The 17670-nt window shown below is 43.1% G+C and overlaps 1 protein-coding gene across 1 annotated transcript; it reads left to right on the forward strand.

Moving 5' to 3' along the window:
- Positions 1 to 236: 236 nt before the first annotated feature.
- fem1c (fem-1 homolog c) lies at positions 237 to 14740 on the forward strand. The gene is made up of 6 exons (XM_086112070.1): positions 237 to 1341; positions 10143 to 10312; positions 10404 to 10592; positions 11662 to 12173; positions 12872 to 13048; positions 13517 to 14740. Exons 1-6 carry the CDS (start codon positions 798 to 800, stop codon positions 13779 to 13781), a joined length of 1857 nt encoding a protein of 618 aa, XP_085968196.1. The 5' UTR covers positions 237 to 797; the 3' UTR covers positions 13782 to 14740.
- Positions 14741 to 17670: the final 2930 nt, after the last annotated feature.

Consider the following 17670-nt stretch of genomic DNA (forward strand, 5'->3'; position numbering starts at 1 on the left):
TTTCGGTTCGTAGTATTTGTTGGTCCTCTATTGGCTTATGTGCTGTATGATTACCGCCCTGTGATTGGGCGAGTGGCACGCCAATCACCTGATCGAAAGGGAGAAAAGGAGGAGCGCTGATCCCAGCTCTGCTATTCGACACAACCCGCGTCGTGATCGTTTGGTGGAGTCGTGGGTGGACATCCGCCTCCCCCAGTTTACCTCACCGTCATCAACCCCCCCCCCCCCCCCCGCCCCCCGCTCGGTGCTGAGATCATTGTCCAGCTCTCCACAGGTCACTCACGACCACTTTCGTTGTTCATTACTGATCGACCAGCTGGTTTTCGTTTCGTCGAGTCAAACGGACGCTGAAAGACGTCGACAGTGTATCAGCGAGAAGGTTAGACGAGGCGGGTGCTGTTCTTGTTTTTGTTGATTTCTTCCGTTCCTGGCCCCCGGGGAAATACCGTGCACGACGTCACGTGAGTAATGTATCGGAACTATGACCTGCGTGGGAAGTAGCTCGGACGGAGGCAGTGCTTCCAGGTGGTGGAGACATTTCTCCGGGTGAGAGCGAGAGACAACGAAAGGGAGCCGGAGAGAGGCTAGGTTAGGCCAAGCTAGTTGGGTTAGCTGGCTAGTTCGAGGAAGTTGGTCGAGTCAGGACACGGAGTTTAAAAATAGAGTCCGAGACGAGTGATTCTCCGACGTTTGGACTCTGAGGAAGAGAAGTAACATTGCAGCTTTGTTGAGCCGAGCTGTCAACAAAAGGCTCCCCATCCGCTTGTTCTGGTTCGGAAGCTCTTCCGCACCTCAACATGGATTTAAAGACGGCGGTGTTCAACGCGGCCAGAGACGGGAAGCTCCGCTTGCTCGAAAAGCTCCTGGAGAACAAAGATGTACGCGAGGTGACCAAACTGATGGGCGAGAAGACGAACGGTGCCACGCCTCTCCTCATGGCCTCACGTTACGGCCACCTGGACCTGGTGGAGTACCTGCTCGAGTGCTGCCGGGCGCCCGTCGAGGTCGGCGGCTCGGTCAACTTCGACGGGGAAACCATCGAGGGCGCTCCGCCGCTGTGGGCCGCGTCGGCCGCCGGCCACCTGAAGGTGGTGCAATCGCTGCTCGGCCACGGAGCCTCTGTGAACAGCACAACGCTGACCAACTCGACCCCGCTGCGGGCGGCTTGCTTCGACGGCCACCTGGACATTGTCAAGTACCTGGTGGAGCACAAGGCCGACCTGGAGGTGGCCAACAGGCACGGCCACACTTGCCTCATGATATCCTGCTACAAGGGACACAAGGAGATAGCGCAGTACCTGCTGGAGAGAGGAGCCGACGTCAATAGGAAGAGTGTCAAAGGTAAGGCCGCGGCAGTTAACTGGGCATGCTGTTAACACTGTTAACATGCAGTTAACTCCTGTGCCGTTGAGAAGAAGCTCGCAAACCAAGAATCCCCTTTACTGATACTATGCAGTTCCATTTACAGAAATGCAATGAATAGGCTTTACACGATCAGGATTTTGGAGCTGATCAGTGCGTTTGAAAAAAATCACCTAACCAATCAGAAGATTATCCAGCCTATTTAAAACAACTTGTTTGCAGGTGTTTGGGACTAGCCCGGCCCACCTACCAATAGCTGAAATTTGCACAATATTGTCGGCTATTTAAATACACCGGGGAAGGAATAAGATCCATCCATCCATTTTCTGATCCGCTTAACCTCACGGGGTCATGGGGGCGTGTTGGAGCCTATCCCAGCTGTCTTCAGGCAGTAGGGTACACCCTGAACTGGTTGCCAGCCAATCGCATGATACACACAGACAAACAAACCATCCACACTCACACTCTCACCTAGGGACAATGTAGAGTGTTCCATTAACCTGCCACGCATTTTTTTGGAATGTGGGAGGAAACCAGAGTACCAGAAGAAAACCCACGCTTCAAGGGGAGAACATACAATCTCCACACAGGAAGGCCGGAGCCGTAATCGAACCCTGTGCCTCTGCAGTGCAAGGCCTACGCGCTAACCAGTCGTCCACTGGGCCGCCCGGGAAGGAATAATAATTAAACTCTATAAAATTCGCCCAAAAATGTTGATAAACATTCAATACCCCCCCACCCCAAATTATTTTTATATATTAGAATTGTTTTCCTTTATTAATTTATAGAACTGACAGTATATGACGAGAAATTTTGGATTATTAACAATGGCAGCATAGAACATCCCTCGAGTGAATGAGATTTTTTGCAGTAATGTTTTATTTTGCGTGTCTGATCAATGACATCATTGACCGATCGACAAATTATGACTTTACATCTGATCCCAGATCTTGCATAAATCCCAAATATCTGCTGATCCACCAGCCGTTTAGATCTGTGTAATCTCTGGTAATATACATGACTGTTCATGACAAATTGGCAAGCAAGGTGTAACGTAATCTCTGTGCCCAAGTCCGGTCCTTGAGAGCCCCTATCCAGTCTGTTTTAGATGTCTCCCTCTTCCAATAGCTGTTTCAAATGATCAGCTGATCAGCAAGCTTTGCAGATTCCTGATCATTTGGATCCTTTGAGGTGGAAGAGGGACACATCTAAAACAGATTGGATAGAGGCTCTCGAGGACCTGACTTGGGCACCCCTGGTCGATGTCAACATAGTTTTAACACGGTAGTAAAGTAGCCATTGAGGTAAGAATTTGTTTGACCAACACATGATCAAGACCATGGGTGTCAAAATTATTTTTCTCACGGGCCACATTGTAGTTACTCTTTCCCTTGGAGGACCGTTATGACTGAAACTATATAAAGAAGTCAAGAATAACGATTTATTCAACTGCTGTTTAAGTTACTATTATGAGGGGTTTGGTAACAAGAAAAATGCTTCAAATATCTCTCTTATTTACTACATATGAAAAATTGAGTTTTTGGTCCAGATTTTAGCAAGCATCACGGAAGTTGACTTGTTTGATTTGCTTTTGCGGGGCACATAAAACGATGTGGCGGGCCAGATCTGGCCCCTGGGCCCTGAGTTTGACACCTGTGATCTAGAACCAAAAATATTCAATGATGTAATACAAATGGTAAGTGCCCCAGGCACTAAAAGCAGGCCTCCTTGTGCTGGTTGAGGAGAAGCGCGCAAACCAAACCCCCCTCTACTTATATGTATACGTTACTGTGATTAAAAATGTACCGGTACTTATACATCTTATGCAGTGGTAATTTGACTTGCGTGCTGAATATGTTCCGTGACTGTGCTCCTAACGCAAATGGCTTGCCTGCAATCCTAATGACACCGGGCAATACAGAAAAATTATGTATTTATGAAAGACACTTTATCTATAAAGTGATGTGCAATCAATTAATAGACATGCCAATTTCTCATGCTGCCGTCAAACCGGGGTTTAATTGAACTCGTGGCGTTCACGCAGATGAGTGCGAATCCATGCTAGGTGGGGCGATTGATGCGTTCGATGCAATCTGTCTATCTAATGTGTATTTAATAAGAAAAAAGGGACACTGAACTGTATAAAAAACGTAATAACACAATTGGGAATCCAAATTTTTATTCCCTAAATTAGAGGCCCGTCCCAATGCACAACTGGTCGCAGTCTTTTGGCATGCAAAACGGCAATCGTTAAGATGCATTGCAGATGGGCCTGTGCTTGCCAGCCGCAGTCGTTGGGCAGAATCTCCCTCGTTAATATTCCATTTAGTAGTACAAATGCTTGTGGAACCACCTGAAAGCCAAATGAAGCCGTGCCATTTGTTCAAGGCAAATTTATTGAGTCTCTTTGGGAGCTATGAGAAGATGGAATTGATTGTGGGAGATGGGCCGTGTCGTAGGCATGCTCTTCTGTTTCTAGCTGGTTTTGCAGCCGAAACGTACTCTTTCAAACCCTAGTTTTTCCCAGTCCCGACGGTGTGTTTTTGAATGAATGAGAATATTCACAGGCTTTTCTAGACCCCTCCTGCAATCCTGCTCTTCAGTATAATGCATAGCGTCCCAGTAATGTTGATGCACCGACTTGGAGATCCCCATGGAATTTCGGGCCCGCATGAGCTTATTGGTGGATATTTTTATCTGAAACGTGTCAACTAACCAGGGAAGGTCTTCCCCAAGTAGCAGACAAACAAAGCTGACCAGGAAATATCTTTTAAAAAAAAATCTAGTTGTACTGTTTTCTTCTGTCAGTAAACAGCCTAAAGCACTCGCGAGGAGCGCAGAATCACGTAGACGTCACCTGCTTGCTTCACAACCAACACGGTGCATTCGGGGTATTTTCTCAACACTGTGCTGTTTTGCACGTTATTCGTTTTTCTTTGCTTATAATATTTGAATTTGTGTGAGAAGTCGAAATCCTAATTCCCGGTACATTTCAAATAATTGCCCAGCCCTAATTGTTCCTAGTTCATGACACGCCGCTCATAATCTCAAACGCCGTACGTTGGGAATTTTGATAACAAAGGACCTAATGTTCTTGTACACCCTAATTAGAAATGTACTCCGACTGGGCGTTGCGCCGTTCATGACAGCGCTCCCTTCCTGCACCCTCTCGGCCATCAGTGTAGAACAAAAAATAAGAAAGGCGAGAACTCGGCGTGGGTGGTGGTGTTCACAACTTTGAAACGTCACCAATTGCACATTGTAAGCCACGAACCCCCTTGTCCTCTAATAATGCCTTTGAAATTTTCAACAACAACAAAAATTCCGTTACACCGTCAGAGAGGTGATGAGGGAATGCTCGTTGAACATTCTTGTAATCAAGAACTGTTAGAAATATTTACCCCTCTCATATCACTAAAAACGATGTCGGAAAAAAAATACCCCTCAGCTCGTATGATGATGAATGGACGGATAATGAGACAAGCTGGCCGCACACGCCGGGTGACGGTTGGCACTCTTGTGAGTTACTTTATTTCGTCGCGCAACTCTATCACCCCGCATTCCAAAATGAATGAGCATTTAATGAAAACCCGTTCCAGGTCTCCATTTTCTGTTGCCCTTGTCCTCATTTAGGTGGCAGCTGATTTGAAGCTTTTCCCAGATGTTTATTTTTTATTTTTTATTTTTTTATTTTTTTGGCGGTGTGGACCCTGCACTGGCCGCCAGCCAATCGCTGGGCACTTTCACGTTGACATCTTTTGTGATTGCGCAGGTGGACCAATCTGAAACAACACCACGCTAAGCGATAGCATGACTCGCTCAAATAAAAAGAGGCAGTCATGGTAGAAAGTATGTCATCCTGAAGTCTAGGCGTGTCTGAAAGCACTTCATACGTCGACTCAAGTTCAGGCAAAACTGGCAATGACTGGTTTTCTTTCGCCGTGCAAAAATGTCATGTGCGGAAAGCATCGCTTGATGTGAAATAAGCAACCCATATGCGATTTTTATTTACAGAACACCCAAAACACTGGACAAATGACCACATGGCCATCAACAATTAGGTTTTAGAAATTCTGAGAATTGACAATGTTAAGAATTTATGGGAATGAGCAGGAATAAACCAGTAAATTAAAAAAACAGTTTCTTTAATCAAGATCCTAATTATTGTTGGGGACAATCTTTTTGCATCACCCTTACTAAACAAAACAAAAACGATTTCATGCGACTCAGAGCTGTTGCGGTTTTTTTTTTTTTTTTTTGTGCGTGTGTTGCGAGTCAGACTCCGGCGCTATCTAATTTTGCAATCTCCATCTACTTACGTGTGATTGTGATACCTTTGAATTCATTTACCATTAATTTCCAAGGAAGGTTTAAAGTTGGAAGAGTTTCAAATTCCCCAGTTTAACTGCTCATGAAAGTTTACAGGAAATTATTCAGAAGTTTACTCAGAATTTTCCACCCTTTAACAGCTCTGCCAATGACGCACACATTGATTCAGGTGTCATCTACATTTCTAAGTGTCACTCTGCCAAAAAATCATCACATTGGAATGTCTGGGCACCGTCATTGATCAAAGATGTTTGTGTGCGCGTGATGACCACATGCTTTTATTTCATACTGCAAGGGCAGTATGTATGAATTGCTTGAGGGTTATTTTCACTTTCTCTGTTTTAAATCAGTTCCAAGATTGGTCCATTTACCTCCTTTGTATGGTGTCACGCCGTACGAAAATCATGCAAAGGAACCAAAGCGCATTATGACACTTCCTATTGGTCATAGGAATGGGAACGGAAAGAAGACTCAGGGAGTGAAATTACCACTACAAAATGCAAAATGGAGGACAGTTTGTCCATTTAAGAACAACAACAAAAAACCCCACACACATTCCCAAATGTTGTTAGCTTTTAAATTTAATCCAAAACAAATTTTATTTATTTTTTTTTTTTTGCGTGACAGACCCCACATTTGACGACGGTTGAAAAATGACAAATATGTGCGTATTGTGTAGTCGATCGTGATCGACCGGTAGATCGCGGACTGATCCTAAATCGATCGTGAGGGGTGTAGAGGAGAAAAAACAAACACACAACCATTTGTGTGTCTTTGTGCATGTGAATAATCATTTTATTTATTTTTTGTTAATGTACACTGCATCCTAATCATTCTATCAGTCTCATTTTCACAAAAAGTATTAAAAAACGAAAATAAAATAAAGCAGGTAAATCTTTAACCTACGGTGGCATGTGACCTGCATGACCAGAAGTTGTTCGCGCTCAGCCGTCTGCAATTGCAGCTTGTGATCAGAGCTTTTGCGCTATATCTTTTATTGTTATCATTATTGTCTTTCAGAGTTTGTTTTGTGTACAATTCACAGAGGGCACGGGCAAAGAATGTCAATCTGGAGGGCCGAGAGAAGCATTTTAAAACGGTACGCGTGAGCTACGATCGTTAACAGGCTGCAAAAGTGCGTCGTGTGCCTCATCGTCAGGCTGTTGCTCATCATGGCGTGCGTGTGTATGTGCGTGCGCGTCCGCTGCAACGGGTCCATCGCGGGACGTTGGTTGATCGAAAAGCCGATCTTCGGTCCAAAATGTTTGGACACCCCTGCTGTAGTGTGTGTGGTGGATTTGATGTAGCTACATTACAGTTGTAAATGCCTCTTTTAATTTTGGGCTGCGAAAGGACATTTGAAGGATTGTCAAATTTGGCCCATTAATCCGTCTGAGGGTACCTCACATGCTAGCATGCTCGAGTTTGGTTTGCCACATATCGTTTAGAATGGGAGGTTTTTGATCATTCTCATGGTTCGACTTGTTTTCTTTTTCATTTGGGGGCGCCAAGTCCGTCACCCAAATGAGCACACGATACTGCACAATAAAAAGAGCTCATGGGAAGGCAAACCCGTGTTGTCGATGCATAACCATGTGTCAGCGATTAGGACTGTGAATGTACAAAACGGACCGGCTGACAAGCATGTTCGGTATGTAACGAATGAGATTTTTGCTCTTATACATCATCACGCTGGCTTTAAATGTAATTAGTCATCGTTTTATAGATTAACAAAAGCTTTCGGGCTCTTCCGGTTTCCTCAATTATTTGTTTTCCATTCAATTGGAACCGGGACATTTAGTCGTCTGGCGTGTCAACCACGTAAGACAAGGAAATGGCTCAAATAAAAGCCTCCTCTCACCATCAGTCCACGAAAACGTTTCGCAACTGTATTGCTCACACGCTTAAAGGTGTCAAATAGTGAACCAATGAGCCCATCTGAACTGTTCCTAACCAGAACAGAAGCACATAAACGGTCTCTTAGATGGATTAGTGCGGAGTTGTAATGAATTTCCTAAATAAGTTCCCTGCCCAGTTTCAAACATATGTAACGATAATTGGTGTACCTACCCTTCTACTGGTTCTGGATGTAATCGCTCCACAAGTTCATGTACGTCCATGATAATCGGCCCTTTTGTGTTTTCAACGCAACTTTTAACTTGATGTAAATTGTCACATATTGGAAACGCTATTTAATGTTATTCCCAAAATGCAGTTTGTACCACTAAAGGCCTTCTGCTATCCGTATGTCCAATTAGATGAGTGTGTGTGGGGGGGGGGGGGGGGGGGGGGATATCATTTTTTTGTGAAACTACTTAAAGTTGAAAGACTACACTTTAATGACACTTCAGTTCTACCTAAAATCAACCGTATTGTCTTATCAGGCAAAATCGTAAAAACATAGACTAAATTCGTATCGTGTGTGTGTGTGTGCGCGCATGCTGTATATAGGTGAGATTTGATTGTAAGCCACATTTGATCGTTACCATGGTTACAGGTGTTATCCCGTGAAGTGGATTTGGAGGGGGCGAGGTGGTATTTCGTGTTCCCTTTTCAGCACACTGAGTTACTGCTTCTGCCTTCTCAAATGAGAAGTGTTGGCTGTCCTAAGATTGTTTGTTTGTTTGTTTGTTTTTAATGCTGAGACGTCCAACAATACTGCAAATGGTCCTTGGTATATGGGTCAGATCCAAGTAGGAAATGTAATCATATTCCTGCTGGAAGCAACTGTTCCAGTTTCTCACGTGGAGCCTTTGAAAAATGAATTGACCATCTATGCTGTTATACCTTCATATGGGAACAAAAGTCCCAGATAAATGACTACCGGTAAATAATAAATACATTAAACATTTTAACCAAAAAAATTAATAAATGCACTTTGATATATTTTTAAATGTATTAACCTTGTAGCCAGGTAAAGACAATTTCTCATTTGTAATGGCGACCTGACTGCAGATAGCAGAGAAAAACGAGGCAAAATAAATACGAAACAGGATGAATACAACTTGTGTGCGGTGTACAGTACTATGTGAGGGACACAACATATAAAACAAAACGATCATAAAGTAAAAAAAGTATCAAAGGGAAAACAATTGCTATCACTTCATTTGTTTGTACTTCTCAGTGGTGTTTTTTCGAATATTTAGTGGAGCTAATTAGTTCCACTCCAGTCCAAATGAAATGCATAAAAAAATAGAATGTCTATCTTTCTGTCTCTCCTCCGCAACACGCTGTTGTGCTTGTTGCCACTTGCTCCGAATACCACGCAGTCTTAAATCCCCGGCTCACCAGGTTTGACGTGTTGATGCGACCTGGCTGCCATGCAACTCAACTCGAGCACTTTCAAAAGCAAATCTTGCTCGCTCTTCGGTTAAACGTCCTAACTGTGCCGTTGCCGTTGGAGTGAGTATTTCCCGCTGTGACAAGTCTCGTAAATGAGAATCATCTTCCTTGTGAACCAAGACTGAGAACATCAATGCCCAAATAAAAAGGGGTGGCAATCTCTGTTTTCAACAAAGCCTCCATGGCGACAGTGGCGATGTAACCCAAATTTCTACGGAAGGTGGAACGCGGTATCCTCAAGCCATCTCAGCAAATTAAAATACTCCACGCTATAATTAAAAAAAACAATGAAAAAAGGTGGTGAACACGTTTTCCTGTCAAGCTGCGCAAAATATATGCTGATAGTTCTTTGCGCGTCGGGCAAACATCATTTCATTGTAAAGCAAACACCACATCACGAAAGGCACTTTGCGACTATATTACGGAACACAAACCGTGAGCAACTTTTTTGCAATATGCATCAGGTGTCGAAAAAAAAAATTAGCATTTGAAATGAGAGGTGCTTCGATCAGGGTTATTTTTTGCTAATTCCGTGAGTGAGATCAACTGATACTGATTCCAATATCGATCACATGGATGAGTGTCACATTTTTTTCAATTTTAGAGCTGCTCACTAACCATAATTTTTATTGATTCATCTGTCAATTTTTTGATGAATTGATCCAATTTGATTTAAAAAAGCATTCTATCCAAATTTCCATCCCTTCATGATACAAAAACAGGACATTCTATTAAATTGACAGTGCATAGAGACACCAATGGCACAATCAGAAGGACAAATGCGAGCTGGCAGGAGAATCGGAATGTTCTGAACTCCTGTTTCACTGCCAGTGACACATACAGCCCGTAACTGATGAAGCACAGCGGTGGTCTGCATGGATGTAGCTCAGCTTCCCCAAGCTGACTTGAGACTAGTTTAGACCGAATCGACTATGCATCCAATTGCAAACACCAGACAGAATTGCTACCTGTAAATTCACGGATTATCATGCCCGCCCGTAAAAAACAGAGAAAACGACACTCAATTTAAGTCTTCCTTTTAATATCGAAGTTTTCAATTCACTCCCCTTGAAATTTCATCTCTTTTTGTTTTGGGGTCGTCTTTTCAGGCAACACGGCACTTCACGACTGCGCCGAGTCAGGCAGTCTGGAGATCATGCGCATGTTGCTGCAGTTCAGGGCGTCCATGGAGCAAGACGGCTATGGTATGACGCCGCTACTTTCCGCCAGCGTCACGGGTCACACCAACATTGTCGACTACCTGACCGCGCACCACCAGGTGAGGCTTTCCAACCGGGTCTATGCAATGTCTTGCCTTTGATGCTGTCTCGTAAAAGAAAAGAAAATGGACTCCTCTCTCTCTCGCTTAGACGAGCCACAAGGAGCGCATCGACGCCCTTGAGCTCCTGGGGGCCACGTTTGTGGATAAAAAGCGAGACCTGCTGGGAGCCTTGAAATACTGGAAAAAAGCCATGGACTTAAGATACATAGACAGCAACAGCGTGGTCCATAAACCCGAACCCAAGCAGCTGATCATGGCATACGACTATGCCCGGGAGGTGAGTCGGTCAAACTTTCGCAACAGTGGCGAACGTGATTTCATGCATCCGAAAGATTTGTTCTGTATTTTATGGCAAGTCACCACATTTTTCTTCAATGCCCCCCCCCCCACACACACACACACACGACGCAAACTCTAATGTTTCTACAAACCCAATTCCAATGGATGATGTGTTAAACATAATTAAAAACGGAATCAATCCATCCATCCATCCATTTTCTGAACCGCTTTATCCTCACAAGGGTCGCGGGGGGTGCTGGAGCCTATGCCAGCTGTCTTTGGGCAGCTGGCATGAGGTTTTTAATTTTGGAGCAATCGAAGCAAAGCCATATGATTTGTTCCTCTTGTCCCAAATTTTAACAAACTGCAGACTCCCAGTGCCTTTTCAGTCATGGGTCCTTATGACTTTTTTTGTTTTTTGAGTGAGTTTACTCATTGTTGGCATGCCTACCAAATTTCATGATGCGAAATGAAACCCGAATTTCCTGTTTAATGGGGAATCATCAAACTTCACCCCCGGGCTCTGTCCACACCCAATGATGACGGCGCGCATCTTTTGCATTTAAGCGTCACTCCTCTGTCTAGTATATTTGTTTTCATTTAGTCAGGGAATTCCCTTGCATGAGTTGGAAATTTGGACTTCATAGACCAACCTCAAACCAAAATCACCCTCTAAGCTCTACTTGTCATAGAAATGGTTGTTTAAAAATTTTCTTGTATCCTGTCACGATGTGGATTTAGTGTCAATTGAGCGAGGGCTGTCACAAAAGAATCTTGCTGCAATCGATTATCCTATCAATTATTCTATCGATGATTCGGGGAATCCAAAAGGTGATTTAAGTTGTAAATTTAGATCTGTGCTTTTGACAGTGCTTGGGCCTGTAAGAAAATGCTTTGGAGGCCCTGACGGAACACCCCTGTTTAGTCGTAAGAAACCAAGTGATTTCACTCGGGTCTTCTGGCCGCCATACTCAGGACCCAAACTATGCAAGCCGTTTCAGGAGGGTCTTTAATGGTCCCTGGGTGCTTTGGAAATTGGAGAGTAACCCTGCCGTCCATTTCCCCAGGTGACAAATGGAGAGGAACTGGATGGACTCATCTCGGATCCCGATGAGATGCGCATGCAGGCCCTGCTCATCCGCGAGCGAATCCTGGGCCCGCAGCACCCGGACACGTCTTACTACATCCGATACCGTGGCGCCGTCTACGCCGACTCGGGCAACTTTGAGCGCTGCATCAACCTGTGGAAGTACGCCCTGGATATGCAGCAGAGCAACCTGGACCCCCTGAGCCCCATGACGGCGTCCAGCCTGCTGTCGTTCGCCGAGCTCTTCTCCTTCATGCTGCAGGACCGTGCCAAGGGCCTACTGGGCACGTCCGTGTCCTTTGAGGACCTGATGGGCATCCTGTCCAAAAGCGTGCTGGAGATCGACCGCGCCATCAGCCAGAGGCGTTCGCTGCCGCCGGACCCCGGCCAGCTCAGCAAGGCATTGTCCATCATCCTGCACCTCATCTGTCTTTTGGAGAAGGTGCCGTGCACTACGGAGCAGGACCACTTCAAAAAGGAGACAATCTATAGGTATGGTCCAGAGTCATAGTCTGCACAGACTGTACCAAGACGAATGAGATTTTGCACAAGATACTATTTTAATTTTAGGATGTGGAAATTGATCAAATCGATTTAAATGTATTAATTGATGGAGAAATACATTACAATTTAAAACGCATGTTATATCTGTTTAAAAAAAAATCAGGTCAGACAGAAAGTATATTTGAAATTCGCTTCAAATAAAATAAAGTTCACATTCTATCAAGAAATGCTTCAATTATTCGAAATAAAAATCCTCCAACAATTTAAGTGATTTAAAAAAAATCAATTCATACATAAAGTGCTTAAAATATTTTTTTAAAAAAAATAAAAATTGAAAGAATGTTTTAACTAAGTAAGAAATGTATTACAAATGTCCCTGTTTAAAAACAATTTGAGTTACACGCAGAATTTTAATAGAAAAATTGCATTCTACTAAAATTGACATCCTATTTTTCTGGAGCCTACTAGAAGTCCGAAAATAGTAGAATCGGTCGAAATTTGTATTTTGAGTAATTATTACATTACATTATTACAGCACCTCTTTTAATATGCATTCAAAAATTGTTATGATTTGTCTTGAATACATCAGTTCAGTGATACATTATGGTACACCACAACCCAAGATTGTTTATTTATTATTTAACGTTTTTTTTTTTCTTTTGCTTCCTCCTTTTGCATGTGTGCAGGTTTCTGAAACTGCAGCCACGGGGCAAGAACGGCTTCAGTCCGCTCCACCTGGCCACCGACCGCAACACTACCTGCGTGGGCCGCTACCCGGTCTGCAAATTCCCATCGCTCACCGTCACCGCCATCCTGCTCGAGTGCGGCGCCGACGTCGACAGTCGAGATGACGACCACAACAGGTTTGTCTCAACTGACCTCTTCTCTTTCCTCAGTTAGTTTTTATCATAATAATACGGTACTTGAATTTCATGTTAAGTTGCTGAAATTGTAGCAAGCATACAAGTTAAAAAATGTTCCCTAAATGTTTTTTAAAAATTTCTAAAAGATGAAATGCAATGGTATTTAAAAGTTAAATATATGTGAATTGGATTGAACAAGTTTAAAAGAGTTTTAGCTGCTCGAACATTTTGCTGAGTTCGTTTAATTCAGTAATTCTGTTGGCTACCACTAGAGGGAGCATGGGTATTGTTGGGGATCACCAGATATCGATGATGAAAAAATAAATTCTCTGACTTAAAATGTGCTTGAAAATTGCTCGCTGGTGGGTAGGAAAAGGGGTTTGGACCACAGTGTGTTTTACCACTGTTACTTTTGTTTGTTTGGTTGTTTTGTTTTTTTTAAACCCCCTGACCACTTCGGCCCGCCAGCCCACTGCACATAGCCGCGTCCAACGGCCACGCCGACATCATGAACATGCTGGTGTCGGGCGGCGCTCACTTCGACAGCACCAACGCCTTCCAACAGACGGCCTGCGAGCTCCTGGACGAAAAGGAGCTAGCGCGCAATGTCGTCCAGCCCATCAACCACACCACGCTGCAGTGCCTGGCCGCCCGTGTCATCATCAAGCATGGCCTCTGCTACCAGGGGAACATCCCGGAAAAACTGGAGGCCTTTGTGTTGCTCCACAGATAATGACTGGAAACGATTGCGTGGAAAACCAAATGGCGGCTTGAACTCCAAATCAATGCAACAAACAGGATTGGATTCATGACATGGATTTATACTTTTTTTTTTTGCGGGGGGGGGGGGGGCTCCAGGAAAAAAAATTGGCACACTATTTATTACTACAGAACAACACTTGAGAGATTTTTCTCCATGCAACAAAAACAAATGGTGTTTTTTTTTGTTGTTGTTGTTTGTTTTGTTTTAATTTTTTATTTTGCGGGAACTTTTCAGGTCTTTAATTTTTTTTCCTCGTCCCATCATGGTTGTCAAAGTTCTCAATCATGTTCGTTTTTTTTTTTTTTTTTTTTTTTACAAAGTTGGTGTGCATTCTACAGAAGAAGCCATTAAAAAAAGAAGCTTTACATTTAGAAGGCAAGGCTGGCTGGAGGTTGTGGGGGTGTGGGGGTCCGCTAACACCAAAAGTGCTTTATTCAATTCCTTCTATGCACAGGCTAGGCTGTTGGAAAGTGACTGTTTTTCATTTACTCGTCTGTGCAATATATCTCATTTGTTTACCTCATCGCCACAGTCAGGACTCACATTTTGTCCAATCCCAAAATGGCCGTCTTTCGAAGACAGCGTTCCAAGATGGCCGCCGCCGCTGGTTTTTCGTTTCGCAACAGTGAAGCTTTGCGAATGATCATGTCTGCACATTCTCGCTTTTTTTTTTAATTGGATGTGTGGCTTTTGAATGGCTGAAAGAAGAAAAAAAGGGCTTTTTCATCATGTCACAGTGGATAATTTTTTCCCCACCCTGTTTTTCTTCAACCGGACAGTGTGAAATGGGGGGAAAAAATATGATGACTCATGGGGGCAACTTGGTCTGAATCAGCACTTTACTTAGGGCGGAGTTTAAGATTGGACACAGCATTAATCTTGTTCGCATCTTAATGAATCAGTTTGAAAATAAACCCATGTTGCACTTGTGCGTGCCTCTGCTCCTTTTCTGTGCAAGTTCCCGTTGACAGTTTTTGAACCTCGATCAGAAGCTATTTTCCAAAGATGTCCTCACACAGCCACACAACGCTTTTTTTGCTTGTGTGTGGCTGAGTGTGTTAAACGCTCTATGCGAAATTGCTCGAATTTAAACAAATGTCACACTTTTTTTGTATTACTTTCATTTTAAAAATGCTTTAAATTGCCGAAGTGCTTTTTTTTAACCAATGCATCGAAAGCGCTTTAAAAATTTTAAATCTTCTCATATGCAAAAAAAAAGGGTCAATTTAATATTTGTATAAAATGAAAGCTATTGGGAGTTTGAAATCTTCTCAAAAATAGATTAAATGCTCATGAAAATGAGCCCTTCTGTTGAAAAGGGTTTCCAGATTTTTTTTCAAATACATCAGAAATTTCAAAATGATTTTTAAAAAAAAAAATTCTTACTGGCAGTTCTTAAACTACCGTACCTATCAAATGCATCAGATGATGCATCAATGCATCAATAAAACAAACCAAAAACATTTTTTTTTTCAATGCATGTGCTCAAATTTATACATTTGCTCAGATGTTAAAAAAAAGTGTTTTAAACATTTGTCCTGAATGTTTTCAAACACTCAGAAATTTTCAGATACACCGCGATGTCAGCAAATCTGGAAGGCAAAATTGACCATTTCGTGTCAAGTTTTGATCAAGAAATCTTTTAATGTTGAAATGTTATCAAATGTATCAAAAAATCTTAAACATGAAAATATTGGTATTAATCCCGAGAGTACTTCAATGTGTTGAGATTTGGAAAATCAGAAAAGGTCATTTCAATCTCAATATGACAATTGAACATTTTTTTACATTGATAATAGGGTTTAAAATTTTTGAGTGCCAAAATATGATACGCTGATACAAAGGTATTAAACTGCAAATTTAAATGTGTGTGGGGCAGGGGTTAAGTGAGGCGGGGGGCGCGGGGCTCATGCTTGAAAGTGTCTGAGCATAATTTCCTAATCATCTGCTGTGACATTTACACTTCTGCTGATGAGACATTTTAGCAGAGCGCGCCACCTCAAAACATTTTCAACTCAATTCTTGTCTCTGGAGAAACCCTTTAACCTGTACACCTCACATGGTTTACTTGTCTTGTGTGTCCACTTGGTTCCAAGAAGCGACCCAGATAAAAACGTGATCTCCATCTTGCCTGTTGCAGTTCAACTAGCCCGCAAGCCAAGACCGCCACAGTGATTCATGGCTGCTGACTTCCTCCATTCAAAGTCACTCTTAACTGTTTTGAAAATGACCCTTTGGTGTGTCTTTTACTTCACGTGGCGGTTCGTTAACCACACCCGTGATATAAATAAACTCTGCAAGATGTCACGTGGCTATGATTCATAGCCAGTCAGCTGTGAACTTCGTGACTCATCAAAACATAAACATGTATATGCGTTGGCTTTGTGTGGGGTTGTTTTGTCAAGTCAAAGTTTTCATCAAGTGCCGTGGCAAAAGGGCAAAGTTGAAAGGGCAGTTTTTATGTGGTTGTCGCAGAAACTCCTTTTAGACTGCCTGGAAAAAAATGGTCTTTTTTTTCTCTTGTTGTTCAACAAACAAAATAAAATGAAAAAGAGAATGATCTCTACCCTTACAAATTTTCACCTTCGAAGGTAACATCAGCCGTAATAAATGCTGTTCTGTAAAATGACAATGACACTGAATGGAGAGGCAGTCAAACTGGCAACTTTCTGCCTTTTGAGGTGGCATCCTGAAGTTCTGTTTTTGTACACGTGCATAACCATGACAATGAAGCGTAGGCAAAATGAGAGTCGACAACGAAAATCGGTATTTTGCACTTGTTGAAAATAGTTTTGACTTCACTGGGACAAAAATCAAGACGTGGTGCAGGGTTCGATTCCGGCTCCGGCCTTCCTGTGTGGAGTTTGCATGTTCCCCTGTCCATGCCTGCGTGGCTTTTCTCCGGGTACTCCGGTTTCCTCCCAGATTCCTAAAACATGCGTGGCGGATTAATGGAACACTCTTGATCGTCCGTAGGTGTGAGTGTGAGCGCGGATGGTTGTTCGTCTATGTGTGCTGTGCCGATTAGCGGGCAACCGGTTCAGGTTGTCCCCTGCCTCCTGCCCTAAAACAGCTGGGATTGGCTCCAGCACGCCCCGTGACCCTTGAGGATAAACGGATCAGAAAATAGATGCATGGAAATTTGTATGTTAGTCTTCCACTCACACTTCCGATTCCATCACTTCAAACTTTGTACTGTGCTTTAAAAATTAAATACAGCGGTTTCCACCACTTTACCACCTGTTGCCACCATCAGACGCATTTGTGAGTGAGTAAGCAATTTGGAATCTGGGTAAATCAGGCCCTCAGTCTTCAACTGTTTTGTTGACGGTTGTAGCTTCCGTGGCTTTTTGCCACTGATCTGAGCTCAGCTTATGTCTGTGGCTTTGTCTATATTTAGTGGAGAATAAATGCCCAGTTGGGAAGGTGCCCTACATTAAGCCTGGGCCGCCACGTGTGGGTACCTGCTGGGACTCAGTCACCAGACTCGGTTTCTGTCTTTACACTGTCTCCAAGTGACATCCATCCATTGTATTTATAGCACTCCAGGCGAAGAGCGACAACACAATCACAACAGTAATGTGATCGTGTCAACCTGTTAAAGCCGCGAGAGCGGATCAAAGATGAACTCTACTGGTATGCCGTGAAAAAAAATAAGGGCAGATTTGGAATCAGTGGGGGGGGAAGCATCTCAAAGTTTACTTGCATCTCTTTAAAAAAAAAAAAGGATACATTAATATAAATGTGTTGACCACTGTAATTACTGCATAAATAAAAATAAATGCCAAGCGATGCAGATCAAGTATTAAAAAATATTTTGGGGGAAAACTGTCAAATATAAATGATAAAATAAATATTT

The sequence above is a fragment of the Hippocampus guttulatus genome, chromosome 5, assembly GCF_054856545.1.
Source record: "Hippocampus guttulatus isolate MCC_2025c chromosome 5, RoL_Hgut_1.0, whole genome shotgun sequence".
NCBI lineage: Eukaryota > Metazoa > Chordata > Actinopteri > Syngnathiformes > Syngnathidae > Hippocampus > Hippocampus guttulatus.

Bases quoted from the DNA above. Each gene is read 5' to 3' on its own strand.
- fem1c (XM_086112070.1), top strand. From the start codon at position 798: ATGGATTTAAAGACGGCGGTGTTCAACGCGGCCAGAGACGGGAAGCTC. The intron at 1,342-10,142 runs GTAAGGCCGCGG...TCGTCTTTTCAG, and splicing joins CAATAGGAAGAGTGTCAAAG to GCAACACGGCACTTCACGAC. The intron at 10,593-11,661 runs GTGAGTCGGTCA...CCATTTCCCCAG, and splicing joins CATACGACTATGCCCGGGAG to GTGACAAATGGAGAGGAACT.